This window comes from Strix aluco, chromosome 4 (assembly GCF_031877795.1).
Source record: "Strix aluco isolate bStrAlu1 chromosome 4, bStrAlu1.hap1, whole genome shotgun sequence".
Classification (NCBI taxonomy): Eukaryota; Metazoa; Chordata; class Aves; order Strigiformes; family Strigidae; genus Strix; species Strix aluco.
In genome coordinates, this window is record NC_133934.1 from 11,870,712 (window position 1) to 11,884,725 (window position 14,014).

The following is a 14,014-nucleotide window of genomic DNA, read 5'->3' on the forward strand; positions in this document are numbered from 1 at the left end:
ACCTCAGCTTTGTTGGAAATCTTCTGACCTAAACTAAACCCTACTGTCAGGACTGTGTATCCAATGTTTGTTTGATCTAAAATGTCAGTAAGAGGGTATACACAACCTTGCTATCTCTGATGAATGCTCCCATCATGTAAGATAGATGTTCTCACCTCCAGTATAGCACTAAATCCTTTGATCCTTTTTGCAACATCCCAAAAAATGAGGGCAAAGTGTGGTTTCCACTACCTCTTCTTGTCTGTGAATAACCCAGAACATGGTGAGCGAAGCACCAAGCTAACAAATGTTTTGTCTACATCAGGAATCTGGGGGAATAAAACCGAGATCGCTCACTGAAGGTTAGAAGAGTCAAGTGAGTCCTTTTCTGGTGGGGAGAGGAGTGGGGGTGGTGAGAAAGGAGAAAGAAAAATTTACCTGCAGAACTAGCTGTGCATACTGAGCAGAGGAAGATGCCTTTGGGTAATGCTAAACAAGGCAGTTAAACTTCATTGCAAATCAAGAGTGAGAGGACTACAACTCTCCTCACCTTTCCTTAGTTTCTGGTTTACAGCGTACTGTAGACACTAGCTTCCTAATTCTCTATGGAAATAAAATCTAAAAAATGTTCTGCAACACCCAGCACAGGCTCAAAATCTCTTTTTTTTTTTCCATCTGAACCTGAGCACCTCCAGAAATGTTCAATGCTTTGTGAGATTGAGTGGTATTGTAAAGTGTGTGCATGAAACACCCTCAACTGGCATGAATAAGCTTCTTTAATTAACTCAATAGCAGATGTAGCAGTTTAATTATGTCCTGCTTTATACCTTTAAAATGTGGCTTATATTTTAATAGCTTTAAAGTTTATTATTTTTTTCTCCTCTACTATTTTCTTGATACTAAGACAGAAAAAAATCAAAGTAAAGCTTTATTTCATTTGTATGTCTTGGAGGTGACAATTTAATACACTTAACTATATGTCACATGTTCCTTTCTTAAAGTGAGCACCATTTTGTTTAGGAAACCAAAGGTAAGCTAACAATTATAGGTATCATTAAACTTATGTTTATTCACAGATAAATGCTGTAGTCTATCAAAACTTTTTGGCACAAAACTGACTAAAAAATAACTGAAAATTTAGCACACCCCCCCCCGAGATGTCTGGTCCTTAAATTGCAGCTGAAATGAAATACTGAAGCATCAGGTTTTTGTAGTGGCATGGCAGAGGGGGGAGGCATGTGGAGGCAGACAGGAAGTTAGTAAAACTGGAAAGATTCCACAGACAACTTTTTTTTTTTTTTTTTCTGAAATACTGTATTTACACAAAATTGGAGAGAGTACAAATACTTTACTAAGAAGACAAAACCATTATAGTACATTCAATTTAAACACAGGCAGAACTATAGATGCAAAACACAGAGGCCTAAGGTACTTGCATGGGGAAAAATAAAAGCATCAGAAAGGCCTCAGAGATTAAAAGCGGGAGATAAGAGAACATTATATTTGTTACGCAGCATCACCTTTCTTTGACTTCAATGGGATTGCAATAAAATGCTCTCCTTCCTCATTGTGGGATGGTTGGAGAAACCCTCTCGATGTGTTGACTGCTCAACACTGATTTTACGAAACAGTTAAGTGTGTACTTAATTTTCAGCATGGGAGTAGAGCTGTTAACTTCAAAGGAAATTATATTTGTGCCTAATCACGTGCTTATATGCTTAGTTTGACCAGGAATAGCCTTCTCAATGCATAATAGGGTCAAGTCCATTGTTACATAAAAAATAAGTGTTCTTTACTGTCTTTACTTTTTTTTCTTAAAATATACTTTAGAATTGCTTTAATTTTCCCCTTATGTACTTGATTAGAAAATAGTAACTTATTGAATGCCATAGAATATTTTGATTCATGTCTTATAGAATCAAAGGAATATTGTTCAAAAATAAATCCCATTTTTCCAAAGCCTGTTTAGATTTAAAAATAAATAAAAAAGAAAAATACCTATAATAATAAAGCAGCTTTGTGTTTCTGGGCATTTGGCAGCAGGTCTGTTATAGCATCTCTCAGACATCTCTTGGTATCAGTTAAAATCACCAGAGTAATTGATCATTATAAAAGAAAAGATTGTACAATATTATTATAATCCACCAAATATAGCCAATGCATGAAACATTTTACACATTATATATCCCTTAAAAAGAATTAGTATATTTTAGCCTGTTCTTTGAAAACAGGTAGCTTCTGAAGTAATATATATTAAACACAGTGGTATCTGTCACTTCTACTGTCTAACTGATTTTTTTTTTTTCTGAATAAAAGCTTGTTTGAGTAGGACTACTAGCTCAGTGATGGAACTACAGTGCTATTTAACTAAATTTCATATATGTCTTCATTACTGTTGCTGCAGTTATTGTAATCACATACCACTGAAGTGCTAAATATTAGTAACTCAGATATGTGGACTTTGGTTATGCTTGATAGAATACTGGCATATCAAATATATGTACCACTTCCTAAAGGCTATGTTACAATCATGATGCCTAGTAATAAATAATAACAACAATCTCAGATTCAAAGTGCTGACTCACTTGAGGCACCAATACAATAAATAAATCAATTAAAAGACTTATTTGTAATGTTCAAAACTAACAGAGCAGATCCTGGGCTGCCAAGTTACGTGCCCAGCACAGAGGACTCTCAACCTCTGCTTCCAAACTGGGGATTCCTGTGATCTCAGAAGACACTGGAATATCATGTCTGATGCATGTGGAATGCTCCAAGACATACCAAGTCTTCAGACATGAAACATTAAATGCTCTCTAAGCTTCAATAAAGCCTCCAAAGGCTCTCTTAAACCCCCTCAAACCGACTCCATTCACTCAGGGACAAGGCTTTGCCATGTATTGTACTTGGCTGAAGACCAGGGAAGAGCCTTTCATGAAAGTCCACAATGAAATGCATTGCATCAATGCAGCTTTCACACCCTGGAGACACTGTCACCACTGTCAGCATGAGAGGGAAAAGGCAGCTTTCCAGCAGCAGCAAACACCTGTCTCAGGTGTGGAATGCTTTTCATGTTGTTAGTTTGTTCTGTGCAAGCAGTAATCATTTTCAGTGTCGAGAGAGCTGTTGTACCCCGATGACGGATACAGGTCCCTCTTAAGTATCCTATTGACGATGTTGATCAGAACTTTTTTGTACTGTTGACGTAAAAGTGAATAAACAAACGGATCTGATGCAGCCTTACTGTAGGTGAGGCACTTGCTTATAATTCCCCAGTAGTAATTTATGGTAACAAAAGGAAGGAGCTCTATCAACCTGTTAAACATTAAAGAGAGATGGAAACACTTGAGTGTTATATTCACACTGAGCCCAGTGCTCAACTCAAGCTTCATGAAACATTAAAGTAACACTTATTTTCTTACAGTACACGGTCCCTGCAGGGGAAGGGCCCTGTACTTACTTACTTCTTGGATTCAATAAAGGCAAAGGGAACTTTCCTAGCAAGGCCACTGGGAGACAAGAATCATTCCCTCTATGGAAAGAGAGAAGAAGTGTGTTTTCAATGTTAGTGCTCCCATGCATCGGAGATAAGAAAGTGCTGCAGTTTATTTCTTACTTTCTGAATGTAGAGAGTTGTGCTGGTAAGTAGTCAAAATCTTGGTGACATAATTGACTGCCCCTCTCCCATGGCAAGCTTGAGATAGACACATGTGACTTGGGGCGTCCAGGCTCACTGAACAGTTGTCTAGGGACACTTGAGACATTTAAGGCCTAACCCCCTTGGCATCAGGCTGCTGCTCCTGGAAGTTGTGGGTCTCCTCTAGGTCCTGTGTCATATCTGCCAACCTATGTAGAAGTTTTGCATGAAGAACAACACGGCAGTATCTCAGAGAGATTTGGGTGACACCTGCAATCCCACAGTATGCTTAAGAGCACAGCTGCATGTACTTACCTGTGAGAGTTTCTGCGTGCACTTGGCTGACCGCTAGTTTGGCCAAAGAAAACAAGAAGACAACACTTTTATCATCATTATATGACCAGTCAGCTGTCTCCAGACCTGTGTCTCCTGGTCTGTGCTTCACGGATGATTAGTGGCCTCAGCACCTCTGTTGAGATGGGTGTATTAATCATGGGGGGAGAAACTGCAACTAGGTTAAACAATTTTTCCACAGAAGTGAGAGCAAACCTTCAGAGTGTTCCAGCAAATGTCTGGCATACAGCTCATCTGCAGTGGACAAACTCTCCAGGAAGGTGGAAAGACCAGGATGAGAAGTTTTTATTATCTGTACATCTTTTGTGAAACCTTTTGCAGGAGCAAGAATATACTATTTTGCTATATTCATTCCAGAAGAAAAAAAAAAGTACCATGAGATAAAACAGCCCTTTTCTGTACCCTAAAACATCACTGTTTGAAGATGTAAGATCAGAAGTTTTCTCAAGGCTTGAAGAACCTTCTGGCCTCTTTCCAAAGTGCAGAGCTCCCAACTTGCAGGGCGTTGACTTTTGAAGCTGTTTTGATCCTTCCGCATAGAAAAGCTGACTTATGACCACTAGGACTGAACATTGCCACAAATGGTTGAACTCTGACAGGAAAATTTCCCATTTGTATGCATAAAAGGGAAATAATTCCTACGGTAAGTGCATTTAAAACCCAGGTGACTTCTGTTTGAAGCTGCTTGGAAAAAATTCCAGTGAATTCAAAACAGAGAGAACAGGAAGACACAAAACAAGAGAAATAAATAAATGTACAATAAATGACACTTGCTGCATGGTTGCATAGGTTTATCCCATCCTGTATATCTTCCTAATACAAGAAATATACATTTGATATTTACATGATTGATGTTTTTGTAAAGACACTAAATAGGGAAGAGTAAGGTATCTTTCAGTCATGAAAATAGATGTATTACTGTATGATCCCTTTAAAGTATTATGGGCCAAAACATAATTGCACTGAAGCCAACAGAAGAAAAATTACACAGATTTTAATAAGATAAAGGGCCTGGTCAAATCAAGTCAGCCTTAGAAATATCCATCTGAATGCATCTTAGTATCATTTTCTTGTTTTCAGTGCTGTTACAAAAAAGATGAAATTCATCTGTTGGCTCTTAGTGAACAGACGAATATATTGCTAATGATCATAATCTCATTCACATTTCTGAAATGAGTAGCAAATACTGAGCTCACAACACAACCTGAGTCACCAGGCCAAAGAGCAAGAAAATGGAGGATATCTTTCACATTGCCTCCCTAGAGATTGCTTCACTGCCACCCCCCTAAAGACCAGAATGGGGCAAGAATGGAGAAACAGGCATGGTACCAAGTCCTCCACCTCCACCACCACCTTTTATCTAGTGCTGCCTGGACACTGTCTTGCCTTTGAGGCAAAGAGCCTTTGAGGATGTCCTCCCCAAATACTTCTCATTTTGCTGTCACTGAACCAACTCGGTCCTTGTGACTGAGACAGAAGCTGTACCTTGACACGTTTACATAAACCAACCCTCAGTCTTCTCTGTAGTGACACATGAGGTACCAGTTTGTCACACACAGGAAACGCACCATCTCACATTTACTAAATGCAAGGTCTGAAGAAGGAAGTCACTTTTATTTTAGAAGTTTATGAGAAATATCTCCACCCTGAAAAATGTGGCAATGCTGGAATTTGCTGAACTTAGTAATGTTCGGATGGAGAGAAGATGGCAAAATCCACTTTGCACAATATAATTATATCCTGATTATGGCAAAAGTGAATAGAAAATGACTCAGAATGTACTGAACAGTGATCAATTAACCTTTTAACTCTGTGATGTAATGTTAATATTTGTAATAATCCTTTCAACTGCAGGAAAAAAAAGCAGTTATCCAGGCAATCAGTCAGGACTCCCTTTCAGCATATAAATGGGAACTGAAAAAAATGTCATCCTAAAGGTTAAAAAACATTGTCATTTTTGTGCGCTGGCCCAAATCTGTCCCCTTACCTATGTAAGAAAAAGGCAATGACAGTGATCATAAATGGCCTGTATATATGTAACTGTGTAAGATCAGTGCACTAAAGCTGGTGGATTTCTGTAAACTGGCGTGGCTGCAGACCCTGGCAGCTTGGTAGCAACCTTGAGGAAGCCCTCACTAGATTGGTTTTGCAGACTACTGCACCTTCCTTGACAGAAGTCAATACTCTTCAAGGGTGTCTTGAACACACTGTGAAGTGAGAGATATTTTAAAAAATCACTTGTGAATGATACAGCCCATTTTAGTTTAGAGATGAAAGGCTAAATCCTGAGGTGCTGCAATTCAGTATAGATACATTGGCTTCCAGCTCACTGATTTATGCAAGATTTAAAAATAATAACCATATGTTGTATAAAGACTATACAAGTACGGAATGAGAATGATGCATGACTACTTAAAAAGGTGCAAACCACCAGGGTGGATGCCAATAATTCTGGCCAGTTGAGGAGCATGGTGTTTTCTATACATTTAAAAAGTCTAATTATTGGTTTTCCTGGGAGATAACTCTTACACCTCATCACAAAGCCATGCTGCATCATTAGCAATATATTTACAGACATTAATGTTTCCAGACACAAAGCTTATCTGACAAATTATCAACCTGGATAAATTTAAACTATGTCACCTCAGCTTCCAATAGCAGCAAGCTTGGCCTTATGCCTTTAAAAAAAAAAAGACCTGCGTTAATCAGGAAAAGCTGTCTGCTTTCCTCTCTATTGCTTGGGTTGTGGTAATAAGGAAGGGTGGTGAGTCTTTTAAACTGCTTTCATCTCCCACTGGCATGTAATTAATTCCTGGTACTTGTCCTAAAAGCCTTTTGCTCTTGGCAGAGGTGCCCAGACCTGGCTACAATGAGGAAAGGAGAGCCAGGGGCTGCCGAGGCTTTGCCCAGCGGGCTGGGCAGGTTTGGCATGACTCTGTGTGTGTGCATGTGTGTGTGCATGTGTGTGTGTGTGTGTGTGCGCTCTGCCCCTCAGAGCCGGCCCCGGGTGCCCATCAGTCTCTGGCACCCCAAAATTAGTTGTAGCCCACCTCCCCCGCCCCGGGCACCTGTGCATCATACTGGTCCCAGAAAGCTCCCCACCCCAACAAGCAATACTAACCTGGTGATAATGTAAGGACCAAAACAGATCACGAACGACCCTATAAAAATACTGATTTTCTTGGTAGCCCGCTGCCTCCTCCGTTTCTGCTCATTAAGACAGCGCTGCTTCACACTGCAAGGGAAAAGAGCAGTCGGTGGGTTAAGGCAAGAAGGGAGAAGTGAGCCCAGGGGAGAGGGAGACGACGAGCTCCCGGGCCGAGAGCCCCGGCCCCGGGGCGGGGGAGGGCAGTGCAGGGCAGCCCCGGCCCCGGGGGGAGGGCAGCCCCCCGGGGGAGGGCAGGGCAGCCCCCGAGCCCCCGGGAGAGGGGACGGCAGCCCCAGCCCTGGGGGGAGGGCAGCCCCGGCCCCCCCCGAGCCTAGGGACGATCGCACTCACCAGAGCAGCGGCTCCCTGTTAAAGGGGGCTCGGGCAAGCGGCAGCACCCGGCGAGCGGGACTAGCATTTAAACAAAGCGGCTACGAACGCACAAGCCACCGTCTCCTGGCACTGTAAGCAGCGCCTGAAACTAGAGGCAGAAGCGTTCGCCATGTGCCGGGGGCAGGAGGGAGGGCAGGAAAGGCTGCTGGGGAGCAGGACGTCCTCTCCACCTGCCGCCAGTGCCCCGGGGTTGTGAATCCGAACACGCACGAGTTACCTGGGGTGGATATCCACCAGCAAAACCAGAGTCTGCATCGTAATAATGTCTATCCGCTTGCAGTGGAACCGGGCAACTTTTAACACCTTTAAATAGGTGAAACACAAGATCACCAGCGACAGCATGAAACTGGTGGAGTGAAAGACGATGGTGAACACTGTAAACCTTCTCCGCTCCGTCTCTTCCTTCAGGTGCAAGGTGCAAGAGGCATAAACGCTGCTGTAATCTACCCACGAGTAAAACAAGGATACCAAGGGGAAGGTGAGGGAGTGGAGCCACGAGTAGCCCATCAGGATCACAGCGTCCTTATACCGCATCTTGCTGGTGTAGCTTAAGGGGAACACCACGGCAATCCATTTGTCGATGCTGAGCGCTGCCATGCTCAGCATCGTGTTGGAAGTCAGGAAAGTTTCCAGGAAACCCACCGCTTTGCAGACGCAGCCCCCGAGGGGTTGCTGGTTCCTCAGGATCCCAAGCAGGGTAAAAGGCATGTTCAGGACGGTGAGGAGCAGGTTGCAAAAGGATAAGTTCACCAGGAAAACCCCGGCGACCTGCTTGCGGATCTCCGTACTGTAGACGAAGCATAGCAGCACCAGGAGGTTGGAGAGCAGAGAGACAACCAGCACCAGCACGAGGAGCAACGCCACCAGCACGCCTGCCAAGTCCATGTCTCAGCGGGTCGCCTGGCGCGGGCGAGGGCAGGAGGAAGGGGGCATCCGAGCCGGCACCGCAGCCTCGCCTGCCGCCGCCCGCGGCCGCCCGCGCATGTTGCCGGCGGCGCGGACCGGGGGGCAGGGGCCGGGGGAGCGGGGAGCAGAGCCGGGGGCAGCGGGGTGTAGGAGAGGAGCAGGGGGCGGGGAGCAGAGCCCAAGGTGCTGCTGAGAGGGGGGCGAGGGAAGCGGGGCTGGGCGGGCGGCCGGGGAAGAGGGGAGGGGACCGGCGGGGCAGCGGGACCCGGAGAGCGGTGCCAGGTAGCGGCGGTGCGGGGTCCGGGAGGAGCGGGGCTGGAGCCGAGCGTAGGGGCGGCGGGGTACCCGGCAGCCGGAGCCGGAGGTAGAGGACAGGTCGGGGCACCCACGAATCGGAGCTGGAGCTAGCGGGCCCGGGGCGCCCGGGGAGCCGGGGCGCGGGGAGCCGGGGCCGGGGCAGCGGGACTGGGGGCAGCGGGGAGCCGGGGTCAGCGGGGAGCCGGGGACAGCGGGACCGGGGCACCGGGGAGCCGGCGGCAAGCGGGGAGCCGGCGGCAAGCGGGGAGCCGGGGCCGGGGGCAGAGGGGCCGGGGGCAGCGGGGAGCCGGGGGTAGCGGGTCCGGGGTCAGCGGGTCCTGCAGGCGCAGCCGGCGCCGGGGGCGCGGTGCTCGGTGCGCGCTGTCCGCGGTGCTGAAGCGGGCGCTGCCCCGACGGCCGGGCGGCCCGCCCGCGCCTCAGGCCGCGGTCCGCGGTGCCCCCCGCGCCGGCGCCCTCTCCATGCCCCGCCGCCGCGGGTCCCCCCTCCGCCGGGCGCGCGGCCTCCTCAGGCACTGAGCATCTTCCCCCGGTGCCCAGCCCCTGAAATACTCCAGCCGCGGAGCCTCCCGCGGCGACTCATGCGCAGACGGGCGGCTGCGAGGCACAGGCTCAGCCCGGGATCGCGGAGTCGCTCTGATCCACTCCCGGACCGCAAGCGAGAGCAACAGGAAGCCCAACTTTCCACTAATGCGCAGCTCGAGAAGGATCAGACCTGGCGACGAGTTCTAGCAGTTTAGCCCCTGCGCTGTGCTCAGGCACACCCTGAGCACACCGGCTGCACCCAGCGTGCCTGGAACCTGTGGAAAAGCTATAGCGTCTGTGCCCCTTGGAAGGCTTCCCCCCGCCATCTGAGGAATGACTTGCCCTTTCCCCCCTTTTATTTCATAGCGCCGAGAGGGACTATGGTTGCCCTCCGGGTATTCACACTGTTCTCATCGGCCAATGAAGAGGGATGTTGCTTGGTTAAAGACTTCACTTTGGCCACTTGGACCCACACTTTTAAAGCCCCAGCTGGCTGAACAAATGCCCACATTAGGGAGGTGCTGGCTAGGGTTGAAAACTAGTGTCTCTCTTACCACTTTCCATTTACACTGTTAACACAACAGTATGATGGTAAGAAAGGCTCTTTCAGTTATCACGTTGTGGCAAAAGCTGAAAAGACAGATGTGAAAGAGGCCAGAAATTCTTCCTCTGCACCTGTCAGGAAAGTGGATCACACAGCTAATTCCCAAAGATGTCATGAATCTTTGTCTTAGATTAAAAACCAAATAAATAGAAAAGAAAAGAAGAGGGAATGAGTTTTGGAGCATCAAAACACTGGTACAGAAGAAAGCTGCCATGTCTAATCACTGTCACATTTTACAGTTGATCGCCAGAACTGACATGAAGAAAAAGGAAAAGTAGCTTTCCCACTATCCAAAATGTCTATTAATATCCCAAGGAAATGCTGTATTGTGTATATTGTCCCCACAACATAGCCTTGTCACGCAAGTGTGACTAACTGCATATAAAACTGCTTGAAAGAGCCTGAAGGCAATGTTGGGTTTTTTTCCTCCAATAGCAGTTAGAAGTTTTGGATCAGGCCCTAATTGAAAAGCTTGCTATGCTAAGTTATACGTCTTAAGGAAGGAGAAAACAACAAGACATGAGATGTTTTATTTGGAAGAGAACCAGCACAGTATTATTCCTCAGGATGGAAAGAAAATGAATGTTTTCTTTGATCAGAAAGCTGTCATTTCTTAAGTTAAAAAAGAGTGGATACATTTGACAGTGCTTATGCTTGACAAACATAACCCCAATATATAGATGTGTAAGCATTTCAGAAAAAAAAAAAAATCTATAAAAACATGATAATACCAGCTCTCTCAGAGTTCAGCTGTTGCATTTCTATCATCAGGGAACCAACACTGCAGAGCCAGACCTGCACAGAGGGTTGGGAAGAACTGAACCATAGTGGGAGAAGCTGGCTGTATCCATGCAGAGCACAGGTTCTGCAATACTCCCTCCCTCACAGCAGCAATTCTTAAGGTTCCTACTGGTCAGAAGCCATCTATGACCTACCTTTCATTTGATAGCATCACAAGGTTATGGGAGCTTTTATGTTAGCCATCTCGGATTAGAGGCTGTCTGTGCAGTGATGTCAGGTGGGGTAGATGCTATTTTATATCATCAGAGACAACCTAGATATGCTGTTCACTTACTGTGATAGCTGCTTGAGAAGCTATTTCCTGTTGGATCTAGACAGAAGGCAACTCCTGTCTCTTTCTTTCTCTTCCACACATACACACATAATTTATCTCATACAGCCTTTTCAAATGAAGAATTAATTGTTTCTGAAAACTAATGCAGAAAGAACACATCAAAATAAGACAAAAAACAAAAAAAAGATGGGAAGTAACAGAAAGCCAGGAGAAAAATTATTCTGCTTTTTCACATGTACAGGGAATTGTACGCTCCCCTGCAACTATATCCTGGGCTCAGAGAACCCAGTAGGAATAACATTATTAGATTTCCCCCTTTGTTTTGAGTGGATGGTTGTCAACGGGACAAGTTAAGCATATGCATAACTTCCTGTGGGATGTGGGTCCTCTGCTGATCCTTTCCCATTTACAGACTGATGTTCAAATGCCCATTTACAGCTTACGAGGCTGAAAACAGTCACTCGTGTGAGACCAGAGGGCTTGAACTTGCCACTGTGGGTTTGCAAAAGTAGGCATCTGTGACCTTAGCCCCTGAAAACTCATGCTATCTTTTTACATATAAGCAGACATATGTAAATCACTGCAAATGTTCATAATGATCATACTAAACACACATATTTTCCCAATCAACATATTACAATATTTACTTTCATAATCAAGGATGCTGTCTTGATTGAAACTGGGGACTGTGGAAGCTGCTGCAATATAAATAAGGAAAGGAAAAAAAAGAGGTGCTTGTCATTAATTGTCCTTTAATAGACATAGACTATTCAGCACAGATTTGGTAAGTACCTGAGACTTTTATTCTAATAGCTGCATCATTCATTAAATCTACACGTTCATCTGTTCTAAATATTGACCACAACTTATTGGATTTAATGGTTAATGAACTGTATTCACTGGAAAGGAATAGGGGACGATTCAAATTCCCTTTAGTGTCACTCCAGGAGAGATGTGTTATGCAAATTTCAGTGTAGATCACAACTGAGCATAATTCAGCTCTAATCAATGCTAGGCAATGGCTAGGAACACATTTAATTTGGCTCTAATTTTAAGAAAGTACCATGAAAGAAGTAAATCTCACACAAATTATATCAAATAATTTGCAAGTACAGAGAAAAGCAACCCTTTCCCCCAGATTCTCATATGTGAAGAGAGGGAAATTAAATTATATTAACCAATATGGGTGAAAATAGAATGACTCATAGAATTGATGTTAAGAACAAAGCTTTTCACTTCTAGGCCACTTGCTAAAAAGTGACCCATTTCAGAAGTGAGCAAGAATGGTCAATACCCATGAAATTTTTCAGTATGCTCTGGTACTCATAGTTCCCGACCAACACATGGAAATATCTTTTTACCACCACAACGGCAGCAGGTGTGTTATTGTTGTTGCATTAGTTTTAGTGAATTAAGCTTTAGTGAAGCTGGAGTCCTTCAGTCCATCAAGACTCAACAGCAACTTTTTTTTTTTTTTATTCCCTCGTTCTTTTTTGTTCTCTGTTTCTTTTCAGAGTCCTGCTTTATTATGAACTATAGGGTCTTTGAGCAAGCAGGGTGTCCTTACCTGCTAGACTAACACAGCCTTTATTCTTTCTGGAACAATAAGACAAATAAGCAGTAGATAGTATAACATAATAACTGACATGCTGTTAGTCTCTTCAGAAAAGATGTGAGGCCTGACTCATCAGTCTGATACAATTGTGCAACATTGTTCCCATGGCAGAATTCCAGTGGGCATATTTACCACTTGTGGAATAGCTGTCATAAAGACCTTCCTGAATGGAATAAAGCCAAACTGAAAAGTCTACACATTCCTCCTGTAGACCCTACTTTACAGGGAAAAAAATGGAGCAGTAACACACGTGTATTTATCATAACTATCTGGGAAGTGAGAAGAGAAAAAGAAATATGGATCTCAACCATGCAACAGTTCTGCTGACTGAAATTACTTCAAAATTGCTTAAATATTGTAATGAAAAATCTCATAGTGCAACAGCTAATCTTGCAGCTGTATTAAAACTATACACTTGCAAAAATCCTTTGGCTCATGTTTGTGTTTATGCAAACTAGACATATTCCTACATTCCTACAAATTCATCTCAAAATATTTCGAGTAGAAAATATTTGGGGTTGGAGGATAGCACTGAGTTTTGAAGAAACAGGTAAAAATACCATAACAATAACTGATGAGACCACACCTTGAGTACTGTGTTCAGTTTTGGGCCCCTTATGACAATAGAGACATCGAGGTGCTGGAGTGTGTCCAAAGAAGAGCAACGAAGCTGGTGAAGGGTTTAGAGCACAAGTCTTATGAGAAGCAGTTGAGCGAACTGGAGTTTAGTCTGGAGAAAAGGAGGCTCAGGAGAGACCTGATCACTACTACCTGAAAGGAGGTTGAAGTGAGGGCGGTGTCAGTCTCTTCTCCCAAGTAACAAGTGACAGGATGAGAGAAATGGCCTCAAGTTGCACCAGGGGAGGTTTAGATTGGATATTAGGAAAACTTTCTTCACCAAAAGGGTTATCAAGCACTGGAGCAGGCTTCCCAGGGAAGTGGTTGGTTCAACATCCTTGGAGGTATTTAAAAGGTGTGCAGATGTGGTGCACAGGGACATGGTTTAGTGGTGGACTTGGCAGTGTTAGGTTCACAGTTGGCCTCAATGATCTTAAGGGTCTTTTCCAACAGAAATGATTCTATGATTCTATTCTTGATGTTTCTTAATGGAAATGGAAGTGCACAAATACTGGAGGGTGAAAGTAAAATAGTAAAGTATTCACAAAATTCAAAACAGTTTCAGATGAAATTAGTCTAGTATCATTAGTTAATAACATTAATCTTTCTGTGGCAGGTTTTTGCTTGAATACCTTAAGCAGTAGTTTGCCTTTCCCTAATTCTAAAAATAAATTCTAAATATTTGTAAATTCTAAAAATTTATATGTATGGGTATGTGTCTGTGCTTCCTCTTTCTCCCACCGATTCATTTTATCTTCCTTTTCTACAACACAAGGCAGCAGGTAGAGCCAGAATTCTAGATTGTAAGATTTAGCTTTGGAATAAAGCTGACCAGATTTTCCTAG

At 44.3% G+C, this 14,014-nt stretch overlaps 1 protein-coding gene across 1 annotated transcript; it reads right to left on the reverse strand.

Moving 5' to 3' along the window:
• Positions 1–1,282: 1,282 nt before the first annotated feature.
• On the reverse strand, positions 1,283–8,441 carry GPR78 (G protein-coupled receptor 78). Its single transcript, XM_074821353.1, has 3 exons — positions 7,729–8,441; positions 7,092–7,205; positions 1,283–3,294 (listed from the first exon to the last, which is right to left on the reverse strand). The coding sequence occupies exons 1-3, from the start codon at positions 8,394–8,396 to the stop codon at positions 3,057–3,059; spliced, it is 1,020 nt and encodes a 339-aa protein (XP_074677454.1). The 5' UTR covers positions 8,397–8,441; the 3' UTR covers positions 1,283–3,056.
• Between the last annotated feature and the right edge of the window lie 5,573 nt (positions 8,442–14,014).

Coding starts and splice junctions, on each gene's coding strand:
- GPR78 (XM_074821353.1), bottom strand. CDS start 8,396: ATGGACTTGGCAGGCGTGCTGGTGGCGTTGCTCCTCGTGCTGGTGCTG. Junction 7,206..7,728: donor CTGGTGGATATCCACCCCAG/GTAACTCGTGCG, acceptor TTTCCCTTGCAG/TGTGAAGCAGCGCTGTCTTA. Junction 3,295..7,091: donor GGTCCTTACATTATCACCAG/GTTAGTATTGCT, acceptor AATGTTTAACAG/GTTGATAGAGCTCCTTCCTT.